General features: G+C 40.5%; 1 protein-coding gene across 1 annotated transcript; it reads left to right on the forward strand.

Moving 5' to 3' along the window:
* On the forward strand, positions 1–24,680 carry map2k6 (mitogen-activated protein kinase kinase 6). Its single transcript, XM_068304885.1, has 12 exons — positions 1–527; positions 9,412–9,475; positions 10,082–10,130; positions 10,674–10,787; positions 11,452–11,571; positions 11,988–12,104; positions 12,262–12,313; positions 13,317–13,444; positions 14,513–14,590; positions 16,161–16,300; positions 17,557–17,602; positions 17,896–24,680. The coding sequence occupies exons 1-12, from the start codon at positions 437–439 to the stop codon at positions 17,971–17,973; spliced, it is 1,077 nt and encodes a 358-aa protein (XP_068160986.1). The 5' UTR covers positions 1–436; the 3' UTR covers positions 17,974–24,680.
* The last annotated feature ends 322 nt before the right edge of the window (positions 24,681–25,002 follow it).

Below are 25,002 nucleotides of genomic sequence, written 5' to 3' on the forward strand. Positions count from 1 at the left end.
ATATAAAGTATTAAAAATATTGTTCTACAGTAAAAGTCCTCCTCTGCATTGTTACTGTTCGGCTTTTGCAGCACATCTCATCGCAGACTACGGTACTCTGTAAACGGGTGAGGCATTTGATGAACTTCATTTCCCACGATTCTTCGCGCTCCAAGCAGGAAGAACATTCTCTCGCAGGGGTTCACACTGATCCAAGTTAGGAGCTTTCAGCTGCCAGCCTTGGCCCATCATGTAACTGCTCCGGAGAATTATTTGCAGTGCAATTGCAAAATTACCTCTTTCCCCGACGCCGGTGGGGGCTGTGCAATTCTAACATCTCATTTTGCACGGACACGCACGCCTCGGACGCAAAAAGGCTCCAAGTGCATGAAGATCGAGGCTTGTATTTTTGCATCTTTGTTGCAAAGCAAGCCAGTGACGCTCCAGTGCGAGGGCGATGGAGGGAGGGAGTGAGAAAGAAGGCAAAGTCTTTTGTGCTTCCCCTCCCCCTCATCAAAGCAAAGGGGAAATGTCTCAGCCAAAGGGAGGTAAGAATATCAAACCGATCTGTGCAAAACTCCCGATATGCAATCACTGCTGCACGGCTTGCAACATGCACTGCTGCAGCCCGAGCACGGCCGGTGCATTTTAAAGTTAGACGGCTTAGAAGGGTCAGTTGCATTTCCTGTTTTAAGATCTTCCCCTTTGCACAGTTCCTGGTAAGACGATGCTCTGTGTGCTCCTATCGACGTTATTAGCAACATATAGACGGGGATGTGGAGCTCAGTTGCGCCTTTTATAGTCACTAGATAGACAAGGACATTGCAACTCTTTTATAATAAACTCTGCACGAGTTTGTGCATCTGCCTTCTGCTCATGGCTCCAGGTAAATAATGAAAGCCATATCTTGTGCAGGACTACAAATATGGTTTGTTGCAACGAGACAACGTGACGTGACAACTTGCAACTGTCAAGTTTGAGTGGTTAATGGGTGCAGGTTTTTTTTCTTCTTCCTGCTTTGTGATGGGAAATCTATTTATAGAATAAGTTGTGAGCATTTAGGAGGTGGTGAGTTCAAGAACAGAGGCTTGTTTAGGATGTAAATACAGGCTGTCCCATTATGTCAGCTGCTCATCCTGTCCAGACCACTGGTTAGGAGTCAAAGCCCCTGGTGAGGGGCCACTGATGTTCAGAGTTTTGCCCAGCATGTGTACAAAAGCACACAAGTCACACTTTGACCCCATCTTATTTGCCGTGCAGGAACAGTAGGGGCTGTGGAGAAAATGTCCTGCAGCCAGAGAGCTCTTTGAGTCCAATGCAACTTCCAGAGAAATTGCAGCTGCAGCACAGGCAGTTGAGACATTTTTCCTCCCCTCTACATGTTTTCCAAGAAGTCCAAACTGAGGCTGGCTCATTGCACAACATGCAAAACACACACACACAAACACAGTTAGAGGCTGTGCAGGTAGGAGAGAGAGCCCCCGATGGTCAAGGCCTCTCACTGTTGATCTGGTACAGTCAATTGTTCGCCCACCTACACAGAGGAACTGTCTTGTTGCAGCCAGTTCATCTTGTGATGACTAATGCCCAGACATTTTTTTTTTATTGTCCATAGATGAATGGGACTTTTGTGACAGTGGTAGTAGGTCTCTTTTATTGTGCGCTGCAGAAAATGTAGGCTGAACAAAACAAGTTTTTAATCCCTCAGCCAATGTAGTCACTCAGTTGAGTTTTGACTCAGTGAAGTTTTTTTTTGCTATCGACAAAATGACAAAACCAGCTCTGTCAGTCATCTTCAGGCGTCGCGAATGATTCTGCTGTAGCTGTGTGACAACCAATCATTTGGAGGCACTGTGATGACCATGTTAGTTTGGTCATTTGTCTGTCCCTGGAATTTGAGGAAATTCTCTGAAAGGCTAATTAATTTATGTTTTTGTCGACCAATATGTGGAGGAGATGATTTTATAAAATCATATTGTTGCCAATAATCCAATCAGGTGATGATAAATATTGTATCTCAGCAAAGTGACATCTTCATGGCCACATCAAGAGTCATTACAGTATATTCTAATAGTGATGCTTCTTTTAGAGGCCCTTAGCTGAAAATAGATGTGTTGTGATTAGGCAATAACAGTGTATGAATAGTACCATTAAAAAGCTGGGGTTTTTTTGCTAAAAATGTTCTTGCACTTGCACATAATTACTGGATTTCTGACAAAGCAATTTTCTGTGTGTTTCAGTTAATTCTACCAGACAATGCTAGATTACTCCGCTCTGCTTTTCCTTCTGTTCTCATATCTCCTTCTCGAGCTTTTCCCTGCGTAATAGTTTTCACCCTTGCCATAGTATGCTGTGCCGAGTGCTGTTGTGTGCTCGACTGACAGATGCATCCCACCCAACTCCTGTCCTCCTGCAGGCCTCGCGCCCCCTGCACAAATGTCCCCTCTTGTCATGCAAATAGAGGCTGCATGTACAGATACTAAATTTGCCTGGTCAATTGTTGGACCAGTCGGTCCCATTGTGGCTGCGACAGTAGATTTGTTAAGAGCATTGTCCAGATGATCCACTGAACTATTCTCTTTTCATAAGGGTGACTGACTAAGCATGTACTTCTAGATTTTACTATAGCCATTACTAGAAACCACAAATTGAACAATATATATATTTAAAAAATCCTGCTTATTTCAGCTTTATTGCTGGCAAGCAGAGTTGTATCTCACAGCTGTGAGCTATCAGCAGGAATTTTTTGTTGTAATGAAGTTAAACAATGAGCGTCTAGTGAAAATGACTGACATATACTGTAAATTCAGGATTCCTTTCAACCTGGAGTAACCCTCTTGGTCGTGATGGCAACAGGTTTTCTGTTTTGGTTTTTTTTTCTGCAGAAATGTGATGAGAATGGGGTTGAGGTCGGGGAGGGAGGGTTGTCACACTGTGGCACAGCCTTGCATTGCCAAACAGTGGATGCAAATATTGCAACTGGGTGCAGACATAAATCTGCAATTGCCTGGCAAATTTATAAGAATTAAATCTAGAATTAGCCCCTGTGGCAATATGCTTAAGTGACTCTTTGATATCTTGCATTTGATAACAATTTAGGAAAGCGGCTGCACTAGATGGATTTTGTGCATGAGAGGAGTCTGGAGATACTGCTTCACCAAATATAACCCTCCAGCCAGCTGTTTTTAAAAAAAAAATTTTTATTGCACCGGTGTTAAAATAAAACAACTTATCACCAGCTTCAATTAACATCTCTGTGCTAATTGGAAAATGTTGTGGTAGTTTATCATTGAAGGTGTGTGTAGAAAGAAAAGACTCTCATAGTGAAACAAGTAAAGCTGCAGACTGTATGCATACCTAACTATATTTATGCATTTTAGAAGAATCTGAACAACAGTCTGAAACACTATGATGTCGAATTGAATAATAGGAAGCACAAAAAATATCATCAAGTATTGCAAATTATTTGAAGAAATAATCTTCAAATAATTGGTTGCATTACATCGTTGAGTGTGTGTGTGTGTGTGTGTGTGTGTGTGCGTGTGCGGGGGCGCACACACGAGTGTGCTTGGTTGACAGTTTATACAGGAAGAGACACTCGGACACAGTCACATACTGAATGGCTGTCTGTGTAGCACACTGTTCCTCTGTGTGGTCGGCACATGGACGAGCAGATGATGAGTTATCAGACCCCACCCCCTCGTCACATGAATTATGAAGTTTACCTCTTTGTCCTCAGATCCGTTACAGACTTCATCGGTGACTCAGTATTTTGCAGCTGAAGGTCCCTTTTGAGTGCGAGCGACACTCAACTCTGTGGATCCTCTAGTAAATTATTCAAAATAAATTATTTCTGTCAATTACCAGGCGTCCGTTCCTTCGATGGCATTTACTTGGAGGTTAAGCTGTGCTTGAAGTGTTTCAGAAAAATGGCACAGCCCGTTGTGTTAAGATGCAGAACAAATATGGCTGCAACCAGCAATTATTTTCATTATTGATTGATCATTTCCAGCTGCCCGGGGTTTTACTATTGAGTCAGTCGTCCAAAGCCAAAGTCACCACAAAGAAAATACTGATATTCAAGAATCTGGAACAGGTTTGGCTGTTATGAGCTGAAATATTTTAGGCACTAAATAATACTTAGTGACTTATTTTCTTTGGATTGACTCATCTTTTAATTTTTCCAGCTTAACGAAGAAAATTTAAAGTTTCCTTTATTTATTTGATTCTTTACTGGGACCTGTACATACAGTAATGCCCATTTGTGCAGTGTTTGCATACACAAAAAAGATCTTAATTTAATTTATTTCCTATATGAAATGTTTAATGTTTTGTTTAATGGTATGGTTTCAGAATCAAAACTGATTTTACTTATAAATTATAATAATAAGTGTTAGGTAGCTTTAATGACATGGGGTGAATTTTCAAATAGAAATACAGTCTTTAAATACTGGTGACACCAGTTAGATTGTTAGTGTTCAGGGTTGTCGTAGATTTGGAAGCAGCTGTCCTTCATCAAACTGTGACTCACGTCGGTCGTCTGCTGCCACGACCCTCATTTTACAACCCATGCAGTTGGATCACTGTGTAAATCGACCGCATTGGCCGATGAAAGATAAACCCGTAAGAGCTCTGTTATCTGATGTTGGGGCCTTCTTGCTCCGAGGCAACCCAAAGCGGATACCCTGGCACGCCCGGCTTTCTGCGAGCGTCGTTTTCATTGAACTGAGTTCGCAGGAAGTGTAGCATGAGCCGGCGATGACTTGATTCCCAAAGGAGCTTCCAACAGCTGTAAGCTAAAGGAGCTGCCGTCTTTGGAAGTGTAGAATATCTCACAACCTGCCAGAGCGGTCGGAGGGGCTGCAGCTATTTTCAAATCTCTTTTCACTGCTAACTGCCCCCACCCTCATGTCTGTCTCCATGTAGCTCTGTGTGTTCCTGTCTTTTCCTGTCCCTCCTTGTGTGCCCTTTGTGCAATTCCCTGCCTCTCACTGTCTGCGGTTGATCCGTCTTGCTGTGGGTCTGTGGAATTCCATTGAGGAACTCTTGGGATTGTTGGAATTCCAACTAGAGTGCATGTGAGGGTTAGCAGCAGGGCACTGCCTGTCCCCGTGATCCAGGGCTCATTATCACGCAGGCCGGCTATCACCTGCCCTCACATGCTGAGTCTCTCTGCATGTCTCTGTTTCTAGCCTGCAGACTTTCCTGTCAGCATTTTTTTTTTTTTTCCTTTCACTGTTCACACACACGCACACAAATGCATGACAAGGTTGATTGCATGCTTATATCGGGTGCGGCAGAAACCAGGAGCACATCTTCAGTGGCTTTGCTTGGGCATCTCACCACATAGTTGAGCTCATGTGATGCAAATCACCACGAATTATACGTACTGCTGCTTTTAATTAAGCCACCCTGCCTACCACAGTGTGCGAGTTAGTTGCTGAGCTCATCAAGAATAAAGGACAATATTGCAGTTCGTTTTACTTGAGTGCAATATGAAGTACTTCTACATTATTTCAGTATCATCTTAGGCTGTTTCATATTTTTGCTCCTCTGCCTTTATAACAGATAAATGTCAGAAGTATAGTTAAAGGTCCCATATTATGCAAAACACACTTTATCACACTTTATTTTAATTACTGTATCTATATATTTTTCATTATCATATCGTAAGTGTCATATAAAGTGTATCATTTATTTCTTTGGTCGATAACTCCCCACAAAACAAAAACGGCTGAATGCAAATTTTAAAAATGTTTTCTTGCTACCAGAAGTGGAAGTTGCCGTTAACTTCCATCATCAAACAATCTTTTAATTTTTGGAATTGTTACATAATTCACTGACCTGTTAATCACAATTTCTGTAAACCAATGATTTGATTAGTGGATTATATGCCAGTGAAGGATCTCAGTGCTTTCCTCCTCTCTGCTGTGTGATAATACAAAGCAGAATGCGAGCTTATCCCTGCCTGCTAAAACGATTACATAATCCACCGCCCTTCTGACCCCCCACAACGTACTCTTTTTTTTTCCCACCACCTCCCTTTGCTCCCTTCTCAGTTGGCAGCAGAAGATTTGCAGTGTTCTTGTCGTAGGAGCCGTCATCGTTCATACTGTGCTTAGCTGCATGTCAGTCGGACTTACATGCGTGGCGTCTGGATGGCATGCATAACCAGCACAACAGGCAGCAGGCCAATCCCCGCTGCTTAGGACTTAGCGCACCTCACATGCTACTTTTTCCTGCAGCTCACTTTATTCGAGCGAGACAGCCGTGTCTAGCCTGTACTTAGGTCAGAATTGACTAGTAATGCACTGTGCATGGTGATATGCATCCTGAGGAAGAATAAATCTGACTTCTTCATATTGCCTCCTGTCTCACGATCTCTTAATGCTTTGAGGCCACAAGGCATATTTTTCACCATATTAGCAGAGATAGATAAAGGATAATTTCACTGCAAACACAGGGTAACATTTTTTGTTTTGCCATTTTGAAGGTAAATCATCTAACAAATTATTTGACTTTGACTTCTCATCATCTTGGGAAACCTGGACTTTCATCCATTGAAAAGGTTTCAAAAATATCTTTTGATAGCTAGCAGGCAGATTGTGATGAATAGGATTTCAGGAAAGTTGTCCTTTTGTGTAGATATGAAGTATCATTAAACACGCTTTCAAAAGAAGTACTCAGCAAAATATTGACACTTGATGATCTGATATTACCGCTGGTTTGTCAGTATTTATGTATGTCACATGTTAAGAAAAAGATACCAAATATACAGGAAGGCAAAAAAAGTCTCAAAATGTCAATACAAGAAACAATCAGGATCAGAGGAGAGTGTGTCATAGCTGGCATTAAAAATATATTAATCCTGGATCCATTCTACCATTTTGTTTTCTAATTCTTATTTATTTTGATGTCTGCAAGGTTAAATTTTGGTAAAAATTCTATCCATTCTCCACCACATTCCATTCATTCATTCATTCATTCATGAATGAATGGAATAACGCCAGTCCGCCGCAGAGCCACAAAGAGACATATACAAACACTCACGCACTCACACACTACGGTCAATTTGGGACCAGCCAATTAACCTGAAGTGCATGTTTTTGGAGGTGGGAGGAAGCCAGAGAACCCACGCAGACACAAGGAGAACAGCAAACTATGACAGCTCGGGACTCGAACCTGGAACTGCCTTGCTGTGCAGCGACAGCGCTATCCACTGCACCACCGTGGCGCACTCCACCACATTTGTTGATGAAAAAACATGGAACTCACATCAATTTTCATGTCAATCATGAAGAGAGACACGACCAATCCTGACAGTTGAAAAGGAAATAATCTTATATTGATTCTTTAGTCAACACTTCAAATGCAATTCTTATCATTGTTATTGATATGATGAATAATATTTTTAATCATGTTGAACATACTGTGCCAGCAATATGCTGAGACGTGTCTGTTAACATGTGTGTGTTACACTTTGTACATGCACAATGTGCCCAGTATGTTCCAGAATTGCGTGACTACTGTCCCAAAGCTCCTTCTTGTAATAAAGTAACACATTGAGAGGGTTTTACAGTCCTGCTGCAGGTGTTCATGGTCTGTTTTTGCCTAGTTCTTAGTGTGTGCTGATTATTGACCTGCTTCAGGTTTCCAGTTACTATTGTTGTCTGTGTAAACGCCTCTAGGAGGGACTCAAATTGACATTTTAGTCCCAACAAAGCTGCTCTGGGAAGCAGAGACAGGGAGATAAGCAACGAGAGGCCAGCCGAGGGTCACATAGTACAGCAGCGTCACGCCCAGGAGTGTCTGAATAAACCTGGACACCGTGTGTTTGTTTGTGATGTGCCTAAAAGACAGTTTTTTGACCGATAGATCAATCCGTAGCTACGCATGATTGTTCTTAAATTTTCTTCACAAGACAGGAATTCCAGTTACTCATCTGGATCTGCTCCAGTTCTTTTGAAGAGTCACACCTTCAGTTTCACTTTAAAAAGCATGTTATGACATCGAGAGGGCGGAGCACTGTGTGGCCGCTTTAAATATTACTTTAAAATTTGGTTTGTTGGCTGCTCACAGTCACATACACATTCAGGTTGTTCTGCATGAACAGATCCAACATGACTTTGCCTACATATACCTCTACTGGAACGAGCTCTGACTGGCGTCGGCTGCCGCAATCTAGTCTGAGGAGGTTTGAGCCGGATGCTGTCTGGAGACAGAGACACACACTCACGTGATCACACCCATGGGAAACTATAACTCCCCATTAGCAAGGAGTCCAGCCTTGAGTCCAGCCATCAGTGCAGGACCTCCAGATGGAGCAAGCACACCTGAGCTGCAAGATCTCCTCCTTCTCGTTCTCCTCTTCTTGCTCTTGGTGTCTGTTGTACTCAAGTAGGATCTGGATTCAATTACTGCATCCAACCGTAAGTGTCAGTGATGAGACAGAGCTTTGGCCTTCTGCTGCCGTTGCTATGTCAACAGGAAAGGAACTGAAAGACAGGTGCGATGCATAGGAGATGCTGTGTTGGTCTTTGTCTGGATAAGGAAAGTTTGAATCAGTTAGCATCAGTGCCTGATGGCTACTCTCAACACAACCAGCGAAAGCTGTTTTGATTTTGAATTTCACTAATGCCCAGCACAAATTGGCCTTTTAGAAAGTAAGAGTGAGCAGCTAACTCACTCTTAATATTGTCAAGGTTTGATTGAAGTTTCCCTTCTCTTAGTGCTTTAAATGAATTTCCATTGGTCCTCACTCTGCTTATAAATTGATATATAAATTGATGCAGATCACCTGATCGCTCGTCCTAATTGTTGTTAAGACGTTAAGTGTGCTTTCATCTTTTGGTAGGCTCAGCTGCTTGTCCTCTGGAGTCTCATCTGGATGCTTTTCTTCTGCCTTTACTCCACTAGAACATACTCCGTTTGTACTCTCCTGTTGGTGTAATACGCTGTAGATTGATTCAGAGTGGATCACATTAATCTGCAGCAATCAAGATAATCATTGATGTAATTGATCGAATTTGTCAAACATTTCACGTATTACCAGTTTTCGATTTTGTACAGGTGTCAGTTCTGAATATTTGAGCAGTAGAGTGAATTCAATTTAAAGGTGTCACTTTCTACTTATTTGCCGTTGGAAAATAATCAAGAAAATAATTACCAGATCAGTCAATAATGAAAATATGTAGCAGTTGCAGCCATAATTCTTGCATTGTCAGTTTTTAGCGTAAATATCAAGTAATTTATATCTTCTGCTGTTTAAAAATGGGTGAAATGTTGCATCAACAGGTCTAACTTTTGCAGTTAAACATGATCCAGTTGCAATTGAGTACTATCGAGTCCTGACACTAACCAGTAATCAATCAATCAGACTTGATTTACCCTCAGGTTCCTAATGATGTTCCATGGCTTTTTATGCATTTCCAGGTAAGAGGAAGCCGGTGCTCAAGCTCTCCAAAGAGGTGTTTGAGCAGCCTCCTCCTGCTGCAGTGTAAGTTGAATCATACCTCATCAGTGTGAATAATGATCGTCACATCCTGCTCAACACAAAGAGTTCAATTTTTCCAATATATTGTACAAATGCTGGCTTAATAGAAACTCTTTTCTTACATCAATTGCTTAAGTTCACAGTTCACGTTGGATATATTGTTTGAGTTCCAATCCCCTGACATTTGCAGCGAGTTATGCCGCAGCGAGGCTCATAACCGTTCAGAATTCTCGTTAACATGAAGCTTAGACTTTAAGGGGGTAATTCTCAGCTGCAAGGTAAAACTAAACACTTGTAGCTTTTAGCAACAGAGATGTATTGCTAAAATTTGACTTTATGTTTTTTTTTAATTGTTTCATTTTTATTTTTAGTCAACTTTATCCAGAACAGAGACTCAAATCTTCGCCCCGACAAGCTTTTATTAAAATCATATTCATTGTCCCTCTGGGATTTTTCTTTTTGGACATTTACTTTTTATTTTGTCGTTATTTCCTCCAACAGATGAAGCAGTTGACGATGAATGAATAAAAGAGAGAAAGAGTTATTTCCTCTGCATTTGCCAAAATGTAACCAGTTTATCATGTCTGTTTTTCTTTCTGTGTGATTTAGACCCCCTAGAGATTTGGACTCTAAAGCTTGTGTGACCATCGGAGAGAAGGTAACTGGCTCATTTTCTGGACTCATTTTGGATCGGCACATTTTGGCTTTCATCTTCGCACCTTTCCCAAATCCCCTTCAGGGGTTCTATTTTTTCCTCTTGCCTTGGACTCTTGCATAACTCCTCACTGTTTACTTTCTTTCCCTCCTCTTCTGTTCGCTGTTAAGAATGCCTGGATGAACATTACAGCCGAATTGAACACTTCTGATTATGGGGAGACTGGAATGCCTTTATTGCCCATCCTGTTGTAAAAATATTTATTTTAAACTCATCAAATAAATGGAATTTTCCATTGGCAGAAACGCCTACTTTTTCTTTCTTTTAGTTGGCTAGAAGTCCAACTGAATGATTTTTGCTGACTAACTTACAAAAAAATGTAACATCTGTGATGGAGGCAGTTTTTAGAGATTCAGAGTAGAAGTGTCTTTGTCTTTAAAAAATATAGATGACAGATATATTGTTTTTAATCTCTGGAACATCTCCGTTCATGTTAAGCCTTTTTTTCCACCTCTCCTCTTGTTCTTACGCTTTTCTATGAAACAGAATTTCGAGGTAAAAGCAGATGACTTGGAGCAGATCTGTGAACTGGGCCGAGGAGCGTACGGAGTGGTGGACAAGATGAGGCACGTCCCCAGTGGGCTGATCATGGCTGTGAAGGCAAGTGAAGAGCAGCTCTGCACTCACAGAACCCCCCCCCCCACCACCACCACCACCAGATTCACACAGAAGCCATTTGGTCGATGAACGAAAAATAAACGTCAGCAGTACAGTCTCCACGCACAGTGCATTCACACGCGCTGTGCTGATGTTGTGTTGTTCATTGTAAATAAAGTTGCCACAAAGAATGGTATTTGCATTCTAAGGACTAGAGAGTTAGTTTGGCTGCACCTGTAGTGAAGAGGAAGTCAGATGTCTGGCTCGCTTCATTAAAACTGTTTTTCTTGTTTTGTTGAATTTGTAGTCTTGTCATATTTCATTTGTAGTCCTCCTCCAGTCACGTCACTTGAGGCAGAATTTTCTCACAAGCCGTTGACTTATGAAGGGTTTCTCTTCGAGCCAGCAGATTTCCATCACCCAGAAAATGTGCTCTATTTGGAACACACTTAAATTTTCAGAAGTGGAAATTTTGCTAAGCTACTTGTTTAAGATTTTCATTTCAGTTGAAGAAACATTTCAAATTCAAAAATGCATCACATTACCGCCAACATGCAGCGATGGATTTAATGCTTAACGGCAATATTTCATTCTTCTTCCCTTCGTTAATGTGAGTGAGGACTGTGCGTTGTTTCACTCTGTATCTTTCAACATTGTCCTCACTCAGCGGATTCGGGCCACAGTGAACACTCAGGAGCAGAAGAGGCTGCTCATGGATTTGGACATCTCCATGAGGACAGTTGACTGTTTCTATACAGTCACCTTCTATGGGGCGCTGTTCAGAGAGGTGACGTATAAATCTCAACTCATCCACACCAGCATTGCATCAATGAAGCTTTCCCAGAACTATGGCCTCTTGTGTCCTTACAGACAAGATTTCCAGTTTGCATTACAACAGTTTTAAGTGAATTCTTTATCACATCTTCCAGTATCTATGCTAATGTTAATACATTTCAGATAAGCCAACATTAGCTGCTATCTGACTATGGATCATTTGGTCTGTCAAAATCTGCATCCGTTATTGACTTGCAGGAAAATAACAAACACCCCTCGCAAGAGCAAAGTAGATATTCAGGATTTCCTGAGCGTGACTAACACACTGGAAAATCTGTTGCTTCCCATCTGTCTGGAATGCATCCTGGTGCTTTGTTCCTTTCCATTTTTTTCTTCTTCTCTTTTCCAAATTTGACTGCATGTTGCCAGGGTGACGTCTGGATCTGCATGGAGCTGATGGACACCTCCCTCGACAAATTCTACAAGCAGGTGATCGAGAAGGGTATGAAGATCCCGGAGGACATCCTGGGAAAGATCGCCGTCTCAGTGGGTTCACTCTAATCACTTCATGCAGGATAACGTGAATGATTAAAAATTCATACGCTATGATATGCTTCCTGTGAATACTGAGCTGGTGCAACGTTAAAGACAGATATTTGTTATGTAACTGTCATTTGTTTATGGATGGGCTTTGTTATTACAGATAGTAAAAGCTCTGGAGCATTTGCACAGCAGTCTGCAAGTCATACATAGAGGTAAGAGCCTCTTAATGACTTCTGTGATGCATCATCTCTTCCTTCCTTCCTTCCTTCCTTCCTTCCGTCCTCCCTCCCTCCCTCCCTCCCTCCCTCCCTCCCTCCTTCCTTCCTTCCTTCCTTCCTTCCTTCCTTCCTTCCTTCCTTCCTTCCTTCCTTCCTTCCTTCCTTCCTTCCTTCCTTCCTTCCTTCCTTCCTTCCTTCCTTCCTTCCTTCCTCCCTCCCTCCTTCCCTCCTTCCTTCCTTCCTTCCTTCCTTCCTTCCTTCCTTCCTTCCTTCCTTCCTTCCTTCCTTCCTTCCTTCCTTCCTTCCTTCCTTCCTTCCTTCCTTCCTTCCTTCCTTCCTTCCTCCCTCCCTCCCTTCCTTCCTTCCTTAATTAAAAAAAAAAGCGTGCAGTCCTTTGCATGTACTGTACACAAACAGTGATATTACAAAGTATTCCTGAGCCCTTGTAATTATACCCTTTGCACAAGCAAATGTGTTTCACAAGGTGGTGAACTTCGCCCTATCTTTGCATGCGAACGATCTGAGGAGGATGCCTCTATCATCACCAAAATTCTATCATGTAACCTGTTCAGTTGTGAAATTATTCACTATAGTTTAAGAATTTCACAACTTTCCCAGTCTGGTTTTACCTCTTGTGCTTGTTTTTAGAAATGTGAGAACAGAGTGGTGTCGGTAGATTTAACGTAGCTGAGCAGGAAGTCAAAAACGTTACAGATTTATTTGCAAATCTAAAGCATTCATTCATTTAACCAAGGACCTTTAACTTGTAAACGTGAACATGGCCTTTTAAAGGGTTTTAATCCTTCCTGTGTCAAACCTCTGTGGCCCGGCCGTGACCGCTGTGTGGCTCCTGTTTCACCAAACCTCTTTAATCTTAAGGAGAGGTTGTAAGTGTAAAAAATAAAGTGAATGCTAGTGTGGTCAAAAACCATGATCTGGCTGCACACCAATGAAACCTGTTGCTGGTTTTTTTTTGGATATCGTTTTGTCATTGTAGACGTGAAGCCCTCCAACGTGCTGATCAACACTCAGGGCCAAGTGAAGATGTGCGACTTCGGCATCAGCGGATACCTGGTCGACTCAGTGGCTAAAACCATGGATGCCGGCTGTAAACCCTACATGGCGGTAGGCAGGAAAACAACCTTTTTTAAAAATATAAAACACTAGTGATTCATTTCTGTATAAAAAGATTACAAGCCATGGACAGACAGCATGTAAAATTGGTATTTATAGACATGATTATTTATATATCTAAAAATGTTCCGGAATTTATTGAAATTGACTTTGACAGTAGCTCTGAATGCTGCTCTCTTGGTCAGCCTGTCACAGCTCATGAATTTAATAGTTATTTAGGCTGAATGAGTTTTGGAAACACAAAATTGTAATCCGCCAATTACATTGCAGCAACTCAGTATCTTTATACTATTGGGTTAAGATTTGCTGACAGATTTGCCAGGTTGCAGTGTCTTTCCTCATTGCCATTTTTGCTGCTTTGCTGTAATTCTTTGTAAATTAGAGCTGTTCTGTTTTCAGAGCAGTAAAAAACTTGAGGAATGTGTACCCTATCGCCCGCAGGCTTGCAGGTAGACATCTTTGCAAACATGACAATGCAACAAAACAGGAACTCAATTGGGAGAATATTGCTTTGACGTGCTAATAGTTATTACAAGTCAAAAGCTCCTCGGGGAGTTCTACCCGTTCTACTCGCAGAGTGGTACTAAACAGTATTTTTAAAACAATGCATCAAATGAAAATGTAAAAACAAAACGACATTGTGAAAGGAGTCGTTCGTAATGATGCACAGAAAGCTTTGTGTGGCGTTTGAGATCATTGTTTAGCTGCTTATATTTCTGTTTCCAAGTGCAGCAGGCATCTGTTTTCAGACAACACTCTAAAATTAAACTTGTAACATGTATGAAATGTCTTCTTACAAGGGAGGCCATGTAGTTCAGTGGGTGAACAGGTTCATCTCTGCCTTCCTCCATTTTTATCCACACCTTTAATACGCCTGGTTACATTTTAACCCTATCTGCTTGGCTGCTGATTGGCTGAGTGGGCTTTTAGGGCCAGGTTAGCACTGAGGGAACATAGCAGCCTGTGTGTCTACAAGAAGTTAAGGATGGTGGGGAAGTGAGCAGGTCAGCCTTGACAACCGACGCTGTAAGTGACATCATCTGACCTTCTGTCTCGCAGCCGGAGAGGATCAACCCTGAGACAAACCAGAAAGGCTACAATGTGAAGTCTGACATCTGGAGTTTAGGAATCACGATGGTAAATCAGCTTTCACGGCTCTTTTCATTTCCATGTGAATTTATATTGCACACTTTCTAGACATACTCAATCTCATATTTCTTATATTGGTCCATCTCACTAATCTTGAGGTCTTCATTACAGCTAAATCCAAATTAAATTATGTGAAGGGTAGGGCATGTTTCACATGTAAAAAGGAAATTGGTGCATGATCAGGCACAACTTGAGGCAAAGTGGTGTCTAGACATATGATTAAGAATGGTTAAAAGTCCATAACCTTTATATATATGCCTTTCAGACAATGTTTTGGCTTTGTGGAGTCTGCAATCAATTGCTTTTTCTCCTCATTTTGAATCTGGTTCATCGTTTGGCTTCAGGTTTTAAAGAGAAACAGTCAGTGTACTAGAACAAGACTAACTTGTCTTGAACAAGAGAAGGTTTTTAATGATAAACCCATTAGTTCAGTTTCAGTAGTCAAAGGTTAATATCTCGTTTCCCAAAATATCAAGCAGTTACTGGATAGAATAAAATGTGCTGGATTGGATCACATTTTTGGAGTATCTGTCCTGTCTTCAAGACACACTTCAAAGGCACACAGACAATGAATGTAAATACAAATGTAAAGGGAAGATTTCATTGTGACCCAGTTAATCTACAGGATAGAGGGCAGGTGCTTTATTACATCTAAATAATTAATTCTAGCATAACATAAGGTGTTGAAGGGGAAATGTTTTTGGTTGATGTAAAATGACTGCACTTAAACAAAAAAATGATTGGAGCTTTGTTATATACTTTGCTGCTTTATATTGTATTGTCCCAAGTATTTCCAACTATGATCAGTCGAGAAGAAACTTTTTTTAAAGGTCGACATGGTGGCCGTTTGACAGAAAACATTAGCACATGTTTCTCTGCTACTTCATCAGACTACATCTTGTTTTCTTTTTGTTTTAATTGGGACATTTATGTCATTAATTACATTCTGTGTTTTTAACAGACCATAGATATGCTCATAATGTGTTCAAACCAAGCTAAAATGCTTTTAATTCACAATGACATCATGAGAGAAAAGTAGCAAATAGACTCTTTGAATTAATACAAATGCATAATGCTTATTTCACCATAAATTTGAGAAAAACTTGCTACGTTCACGTTACCTAAATTGGGATTACTGTCTGTGGCGATGAGCTGGGTTATGTAAGAAGTCACATTGGTAATAATATAGAGATGACATTTGGAGTGATCATCAATAAAAATGTAAGTTATTGTTGTTAGTGAATTTTTAGTGATGTGCTTTATTACTGGTGACTGCAAGAGAAACCAATGAAGAACTTCAGTAGGTTTACCCTGCATGTGTGATAACCCATGGGGTTAAACTTGAGTAGAGTGAGACTGTTGTTGTTTTTGCATATTGTGAAACTGTTTTGTTTCATCCAAATTTTGCTTATGCATTCAGTGACTCAGTGTTCACAGAAACCACAATGTACTTCAATGACAGAAGTGAAAGACTTTTAATCAAAAACATGGAAGCTGTTGGTGTCACCAGATGTGTGCTCTGTTATTCAAGTGACATCTGCTCCTCTCTGTAACTCAGATCGAGCTCGCTATCCTGCGTTTCCCATACGAATCATGGGGCACGCCCTTCCAGCAGCTGAAGCAGGTGGTGGAAGAACCTTCGCCCCAGCTTCCTGCTGACCAGTTCTCCCCCGAGTTTGTGGACTTCACCTCGCAGTGGTGCGTCTTCTTTCATTGTCATTTTGACCCTATTTGGAAAACATTCAGTTCCGCATTTCTACCATTTTTCCCTCTCATAGTTCCCTCAAGGCTGATTCTTTGGGCCAGAAGCCAGCAGAATTACCGTGCCCTTCTAGCAAGCCACAACAAATCAGACAAAAATGTGTGTTGATCTCAGTAGAGTGGGTTTTAGTTCATTTTGCCTTAATCTGATAATCTGAATTCACTATGACATTCTTCTGTAGTTACTGTTGCTATGACAGTTTGTTCTGACAGGAATTCAAAGTCCTTTATATGATTATATGACAGCTATGCTAGTATGATGTAAAATTCAATATGTAATAGCTCATTATTATGTGCCCACAGAAACAAACCTTGTATGATAAAATGTTTGCTTATCTGACTCGAAACCTTTTGGCTGTCCTGCGCATGTGCGAGCAGGCAACAGCTTTCCTCTGCTCTGTTCTAGTGGGTTTTTTTGTGTGTCCTTCTTTTCTTCTACTTTTTAAAATGGATAGTGATAGACTACTGTACTCCAGGGAGGAGTTACTGTCAATGAGATTCAGAGGAGAACCAGGAATATGTGATCTTATCCCCGTCAAGCTCCAGCAGAGATATTGTGGCTGTCAAGTGCGACGCGTTGAAAAGACTAGACTAACAGCAAGAGCTACTAGTTACAAGACTTTCCATCCCCTCTGTTATTACGGGGAACCTCAACAGGCTTCCCAAAAAAAATTGGGCAAACTGAGGTCACTGACCAGGCTGTGCTGTTAGGGTGCTCTCCTTTTACTTCTCGAGCAACATTAACACCATTCAGCCTTAGCTAGTGCAGGAGAAACTGGACCCCTACCCTGTGAGCTGGATCACCAGCTACCTGACAGACAGACCCCGGTATGTTCAAGTGGTGACTGCTTGTCATCAGTGGTAACCAGCGGTATGGAGACACCACAGGGAACAGTGCTCACCCCTCTTCTTTTCACCCTCTACACCATGGACTTCCAGTATAATTTGGATCTGTGCATGATTGCGTGACTATATGAGGACTGGATATATGCAATTTCCTCCGCAAATGATAAAGTATCTATCTGTCGACCTATTGATCTGTCAATCATTTGATCCGTCAATCTATCTCCGTATTTAGTCTTTGTTTGATTATGTTCCTGGGAATTAAATGGAATTCCAAGTCATAGTCAGCGTTTTGATACGTGCAAAGCCTCTGTATTAATTAATGCTGACGTTCCATTTTGCTTCTGCAGTTTAAAGAAAGTTTCCAAAGAGAGGCCAACTTATACAGATCTCATGGTGAGTCCGGTTTTTTTAACATCTTTTCGACATCATTATAATAACTTGTTTTCTTGTAATGACTCTGTATTTGCAAGAGATTTCATGCAAGCATGTGTTATCTCTATGTACCTTGTAATACTATCAATCAGACACTGGAGAGCATCCTGAGACCATTATTTCCATTTGTCTGAATGTTTGTTCACTCTTTCAGAAGCTGTGTTGCTATGCTACATCTGCTAGATTAGAATGACCTGATAGTTTAATAATTTCTAATTTCACTGAGACTAAGTTAATCTTATTTTCCTGCTCAGCAACATCCCTTCTTCACCTCCCATGAGGCCAAAGAAACTGACGTGGCTAGCTTTGTGAAAGTTATCTTGGAGGACTGAGGTGCCGCACTTGCACAGGAGGGAGGGAAGATCCACTAAAACAAGAAATCCAACAAAATGAAAACCACCAATCAACTTCAATCAATCTTACCGGAAGGGCACCCCCTGCCTTGCCACACTGTCACCCCTCCCTCCAGAATCAGACAGATGGAGCCCAGAGGAGAAGCTGACAAAGTCTAGGGAGAATCCTGGCTCCCCCTCCATCTGGCCTCTAGGGGAGTCACACATAATCTGAAATAATTTAAGACATCTGTATGCAAAAACTCCCTTCTTAGTTAGATTTGTCTGTGCACCGCTTACAACTCAAACATTGTTATTATCCGTTTGACCACGTGTGGAGTTAAAATGTCACAGTGGTCAAAGCTTTGTTTTTCTTATTACTGAAGAGTGCAGATTATATCATAAAAGATGAATGAAATAATGCTATCTATGTGTAATCTAAATGTTTGTGTACTCAAAACATTCATTAATTGACTGCATGTACAGAATATCTTTCTGGGTGGGATTGGGCTCATGTGGCAAGTGAGGAACAGTAGACCCGCTTGTGTACAGCCTCACTACAAGGCCCCTCCTAGTGGTCACCTTTAGGTACTGCACTTCAACTGCCTTCCCCTGATTCAGCAGTTCCCTGACGTGTTTTGGGCTCTAGCTGCCTGTGAGTGTGTTTAAATGTATTTGTGTGAGCTGTGCATGATTTGTATGTGTGTTTGTAGGGCTGCATGGTTTTGGATGAAATAAGATTATTTTGCTGTTCAGCAAAACATTTCCTCAGAATTAGGCAGGCCATCACTTTTTGAATGAAATATTTCCTCTGCAGTCTCATTTATAGTCAGTTACAATGATGCTTTGTATGAAAATCCTTTTATTTATGATTAATAAGGCCTGTGCACAATATTTGGGTAGTTTGTGGACACGGTACACTCAAAAAAATAGATATACCCAAAAAAGTTGACCTAGTCAAGATTCTTATCTAATGTTATTGCATAAATTTAAAGGTTACATTCAGTAAAAAGTTTTTCTTTCATGTTGACTCAGTGTAATAAAATTGACATTATTAGGCTGACAAACATTTTCTTTATTCATGTTGATTCAACATGGTGGAGGAACTTTACATTATATGTGATCCTTTACTTTTTGCCTTGAATATTTTTTGTGTGTGTCATCATATTGGCACCGGTTGTTGTGTTTTAAAACTTTTTGCATTTTGTCTAGACACAACTTGTGCACCATGAGCCTATTGTGTTTAAATCAGAAAGAGGTCAGTGCTAAAGAATGCAAGGGTTTGTTTTTGAAATGTTTCTGAGATTTTTGTCCGAAGTTTGGTTGGCTGCATTAATTAACTGCATTCTAACTTATTTATTTGACTTTATGTGTATGTTGATATTTCAAACAGGGCTAATGAGCAAAATTCTAGACACACCACTTCTTTTCAATGGAATTACAACAATGCATGTCTAATAAAAATAATGATCAGATAGATTGAGCCAGAAACCATCCATCACTGTGCAAGGTGATCATAAATCACATCAGCTTGTTAAGTAAGTTTAGTGACGTCTGTGGAGTAGTATGCTTGTTACTGTTCAGGAAAGGCAATCGTAGAAACCTGAATTGTACAGATAAATACTTTGTGCAAATGTTTAGCCAGTATCTCCCTCAAGATATTAATGGTGATACACTCGTGACAGAGGTGATTGTGAGGAATGCATGGCAGCCTCAACAGGCTTTCAATCTGTCATAGAAAGCCCATCTGTTAGATCCAAACACATATGAGATGAGATTGCACAGAGGTACGAGGGAACTTGAGTCCGATCAATCGTGCAGCCCTACTTCACACACACGTTTTTCACTGAGGTGTGTGTTGACATTGTGGTCAGTTGTGGGAGGACATTGCCCTTTTACTTCTTGTTGTCTTTTCTGAGCCAATCACATCCCTCTCCACTCCATGTTCAACATGAAAAGAACTGGATGCTATTACTATTATTATTGTTAATATAATATTAATTATTGTTGTTATTTAGATAATTTTTCCCCAGTCATATTTACTGCATTTTTATCTTATTTATTACAGCTGCTGTTTTCCCTCTGAAAACTTGACAGATCCAGCAGAGACTTTCTTTTGTGGGCTTTACATGTTTTCATTGTGTTCTTCGTGGCTCAAACTGTAAATGATTTTGAAATGTAACTTGCAAGCCTTCTATGTGCCTCTTTGGGAAAATAGTGGTAAGAAGGATGATGCAGGGATCTCTGCCTCTGCCATCACATCAGCGTCCTTCCCCATCGTGCTCTGCATGGCATCATTATTTCACTTCCTGTTTGTGTTCTTTTGATTCCCATTGTATCCCATCAGTATTCATCTACTTGTTTGCACTCATCTCTGTTGTTACTTTGGTCCGTGGCTTTTTTCTCATGGTGTTCTCTGATGACAAAAGAAGGGGTTGCTTTTTTGACACTTAGCTGATAAATACTTTCTTGCTGGATCATCTTAGGGTGTTGCCTTTGCAACATCTTTGGTTTGTTTTTACTTTTCTTTAGTTCTGCTAAATGACATTGAAACCAAAAGGCTCAATCTGTCATTAAAAGAAGACTGGAAAATTATATGATTCTGTTATGAAATTGTTAAATCTGTCTTCTAAAATTTATTCAGCCACAATAGATAATAAAAGTCCTCCTGATTTCCCCTTGAGACTTTATTTTCTATAAAACTAATGTGGTGTGTTAAGCCCTGAAGGAAAAAATTTTTTTGATCCCATGTTATTTGCTACACAGGATGTTTCTCTGGTACCAGATAACTCTGTAAGTGGAATAAAATTAGTAAAATATAATTTAGTGTTGGGTGAAGCCAATTTTGCTCATCAGCACCATTGGCTTTGCAAGTTGTGAAAGAGGATAGTCAAACTGGTCATACTGAATACTGCAGCTATGAGAGCTAGTTGATTCCCTTGGGTATCAAGGATGCAGTTTTACAAGGATCCAATGTACTATTTGACAGATTTGTGTCCCTCCTTTTGAATGGAAAAATCTGTCTCAGCATCAACTAAACTAATTCCCATGATGGTTCACTGTAAATAAGGGGATTTTATCTCTCTATGCACGGCATTCGATGGAGACCTTCAAAACATTTTATGTCCAAATTTATCAGATAGGTTTGATGAATAAAATGTCAATTCCTTACGTTTATGCAATCTCCAAAGGAATTTGTGTTTGCGTAAAGAACATTTATGGGCCAGCAGAACTGTTATCTAACGAACCACCTAAAGTCTCTTGTAATTCCAGATTGGGCCTTAGTGTACTTCACCAGGCTGAACCATCTGACGGTCACTGCGTTCTCTTCGATTTCTGTTTCTTGAAGAACTAGATTTTCGTATTGTTGCTTTTTGAAACAAGCTCTTTCGTCCCTAAGTCCAGTACAGTCTGCTCTTTTATTTAAATGCATTCACTTGGGAGTTTCCTGTTTTTGTAGCAGAATGACAACTATCCCTTGACCCTTTACACAACAATCTGATACCCGTTGAGCTCAGGTCCCATAGCCTTTAGCTTATTATTCTTCAGGTAACTCTCAAAAATTACACCAAGTGTTAAAAGATGAATCTCTGGCTCTTAAAGTTTCGTTATCTCTGTTTTCACTTACTTTTCCAGTCAACACCTTGCAATTAAAAACACTTCACCGCGGCGAATTCTAGTTTGCACACAGTCGATGCTACCGCATTTTCACTCCTATGCACATGTCATTTTTCCTTTGCAATGAAATCATTCAAACTCACCACTAGCCACCATAGCGATAACATTAAGGACTCACTCATTAGTACATTTTTCTGCCAGGGAAGGAAATATACTCTTGAGAAACTCTTAATTGCCTCTGCTGTTCCTCAGGAGAGTCAAACAGTTCTGCAGCTGCAGTGCGGCCTGTCACGTCCCTCCTGACCTGTTGTGTTCACCCTGCATGTTTTGTTTTTTTGCAGAGAAGACCCCGGTGATACACCACAGTCATCGTTGTTTGTTAGGTATTTGGTAACATTTTCACAAATTTAGCAAAATTGACCAAAGATCCGGAGTCTAGAAGCGGGGGCTCAGGTGGAGCCAATTTGAGGGACGGTTTCTGTGGGGAGAGGGAAAGTGTGCAGCCTTCCTGCTGCTTGATAAATATTCAGGGGAGCTCTAGTCCAGATGCTCTGACATCCCCTTTGTTTGCTAATAATCATCATGTGCAGGGTCTGGTTTAGATCTAGTATTTGTCAGTGTTTTAAGTGCCTAACAATGCATCTTTGCGGTGAACATTTAAACACTTCGTTTGATTTCTGTACAATGCTTAAAACACTGTTTTTGTCCTTCTGGTCCCCTCTGGGACACACTGCATGTTGCTGTGACGTTTTGCACTGTATTGAGGAGCCATATCACATACTCACATAGTAGGTGTTACTGTCAGATAGCTCTTGTTTTGACCATACAGTCGACATGGACGTTGTTTCAGTCGTAGCAAAGTTATCGGAATTTATGCGGTTCTGAGTTGAAGTCAAATCACTCACTGTACTGTAAATTCTCAAATAGTAGTTGTGCTTTCTAATGATTTTTTCAGGTATCTAAAATGTTGGTTTTTTGATGCTTCTCTCAGTTTTGAGCTTTCCACATCAGTTCTCATTGTCAAATATTTGCAATAAGTGTTCAGTTTTATTTACTGCAGCTTAAAGAAAACCTTTTGAGTTGTTTATGCCAAACACGTGCTCCATACTAAGCCCTGTAAGTGCATTACGTGTATTTTTTTCATTCTGAAAATTAAAAGAAAATGTAATTTAATATTAAACCCTGCACAGTGGGATTTACTAACAGACATCTGATAGTTTGGTGTAGTATTCCAAACCATCGCATTTAGGTATTTTCAAGGCATGCAACCTTTAGCTTAAGTCGTGTTGCCACATTTTTTTTGTGTTTGCCCGCTTTTGTGTGTACTATGTAGGAAAAAAGGATCCTTTTTCTTTCAAAATGTTGTCGTGCAGTTGGCTTTTACCTCTGAAATGAGCAAAATGAATTTTCAGATATTCGTATGGCCAATGTGGTTTGTTTTATTCATTTAATGTCATACAAGGCCAGATATAAAAGAGGGTGAACCTGTCCCAGTAAGAATTTATAGCACTGTTGACATGAACTAATAGCTTCTATGCAACATGCAAAATGAAAGCATACAACCAAAAAAATTCTATCTTAGAAATATGTTCCACACCCAGCAGGAGACCACATTTAGGCTAATATTTAAGACATTACAGTGTCATTTATTAATGGTGACATTAAATATATTTGTCTATGTTTTTGAAGGAGAAAAAACATTTTAATTACTTCTCAGACGTCTTTTTGATCCTCAGCAACATTCAGCTGCACTCAGAACCTTATAAAAGCCTCACTTGCTGTTTATTTCTTTTGCACTGCTAACAGGAGCGACACTTCTGGTAACATGGTTGACTCGTTCAGTTTTCAACAAGCTCTAATGATCATAAACCACATTGCATTGTTTTTCCTGTGTTTTTGTGTGATTCTGCACTCTTCTTTCCCTGTTGTTCCTCTCTGGGGAGATGATAAAGCGGGTCACATCGCATGCACAGAAAAAAAACAGTCATCATCCTTTTCCCTGTATTGAAAAAAACTTTTTTTGGGGCACACATATTTATAGATGTCAGAGGATTTTTTGTTGTTTCTGTGTGTGCATTGATGTACGTCTGCTTGCATGAGGGAATTCCTGTTCATCTATTTGTGGCTTGTGTTCACCTGCTGAGTAAACCCCTGTCACCAGGGTTAATGGGGGCAGGACATCCGAGTGGAAACTGTCGGAGTGGGGTGGTTATTGCTGCATCCCATCATGATTCCCTTCTTAACCCCTGAGTTAATCTGAGCATCCAACAACAGGCACGTATTTCTGGATGATGTGTCTGTAACATCCAGCAAGAAAGAGGATTTTACAGGAACAGGGCTGGTTTTTTTCTCATGTTTGGTGTGACGTTTATGAAGGTCAGAGACAGATTGAAGCTCAGGAGAGAATCAGAGGAAATTTCTCATCATTTCCTCTTGAATGAGAAACATCTGAAAGATAGGATATCATGCTTCCAGCCTTTTATAGATTGGGTTCAGCAGGATAATTTAGTGCAAATCTGCTGATAAGTCTTGTGTATGAGTCATACTGAGGTTTGTTGAAGGCTTTATTTTTCCCATTTTGTGTGTGACACCTCTCTTAAGTGTTCTCGAAGTCAAATGCCACAACATGACTTGTGAACCGTGAAGCTTTCTGTTTCTCTGTTGCAAGTGGTAAACTGCTGGTACACACAGATGTATGTCACTTCTGAAGTTGCGGTGTTGTGTTCTTTTAATCATGGGTGGGGATTTTTTTTTTTTTTTGGTCTAAGATGTTTGTTTTTTTCAGACTAAGACGTATCCAGAGATGCTACTGTACACGGAATAGGGTCTCGTTGCTGTTGGGTGGTTAGGGGAGGGTTATCAAGCCCTCATCACCTTGTCCCATGGGAAGTGAAGTTCTCAGTATATTTACACATCTCTAAAGCCTCTGCTAAAGACTGATGACTGTTCATTTAGAGCTCAATGAATTTCTATAAATATTTTAGATTGCTCAAACTGATTATGTGCAATTGTAACGATGGAAATTCAATAAAATTGAGGTATTTTTACACAATAAGCCCAGTGTCTGATCTGTTTCAGCTTGTTTTATTTTGAGAAGACAAAGGATGGAAAGTTGGACCTCAACGCAGACTACAGCTGACCAGCTGGCCCATCCAGTAGAGAACAGGCCATGCCTACATGAGAGGACGTGACTCTCCACACCAGCAGGTGGCGGTAGTCTGTTCGTCAAATAAAATGAACAAAATACCGAAGACTAGGCAAATTTCCTTAATTTTTCCTATAGTTTTTCCTCACAGTTTTGACACTTTGAACGTTGTGAAAATGTTCAACATGATAAATTGGTCACGAAGCTGGCGATGTTGTAAAGTACAGGTGCTCACACTGTGTCAGAGCGGTTTTATGATTCTACAG

The sequence above is a fragment of the Antennarius striatus genome, chromosome 21 (genome assembly GCF_040054535.1).
Source record: "Antennarius striatus isolate MH-2024 chromosome 21, ASM4005453v1, whole genome shotgun sequence".
Classification (NCBI taxonomy): Eukaryota; Metazoa; Chordata; class Actinopteri; order Lophiiformes; family Antennariidae; genus Antennarius; species Antennarius striatus.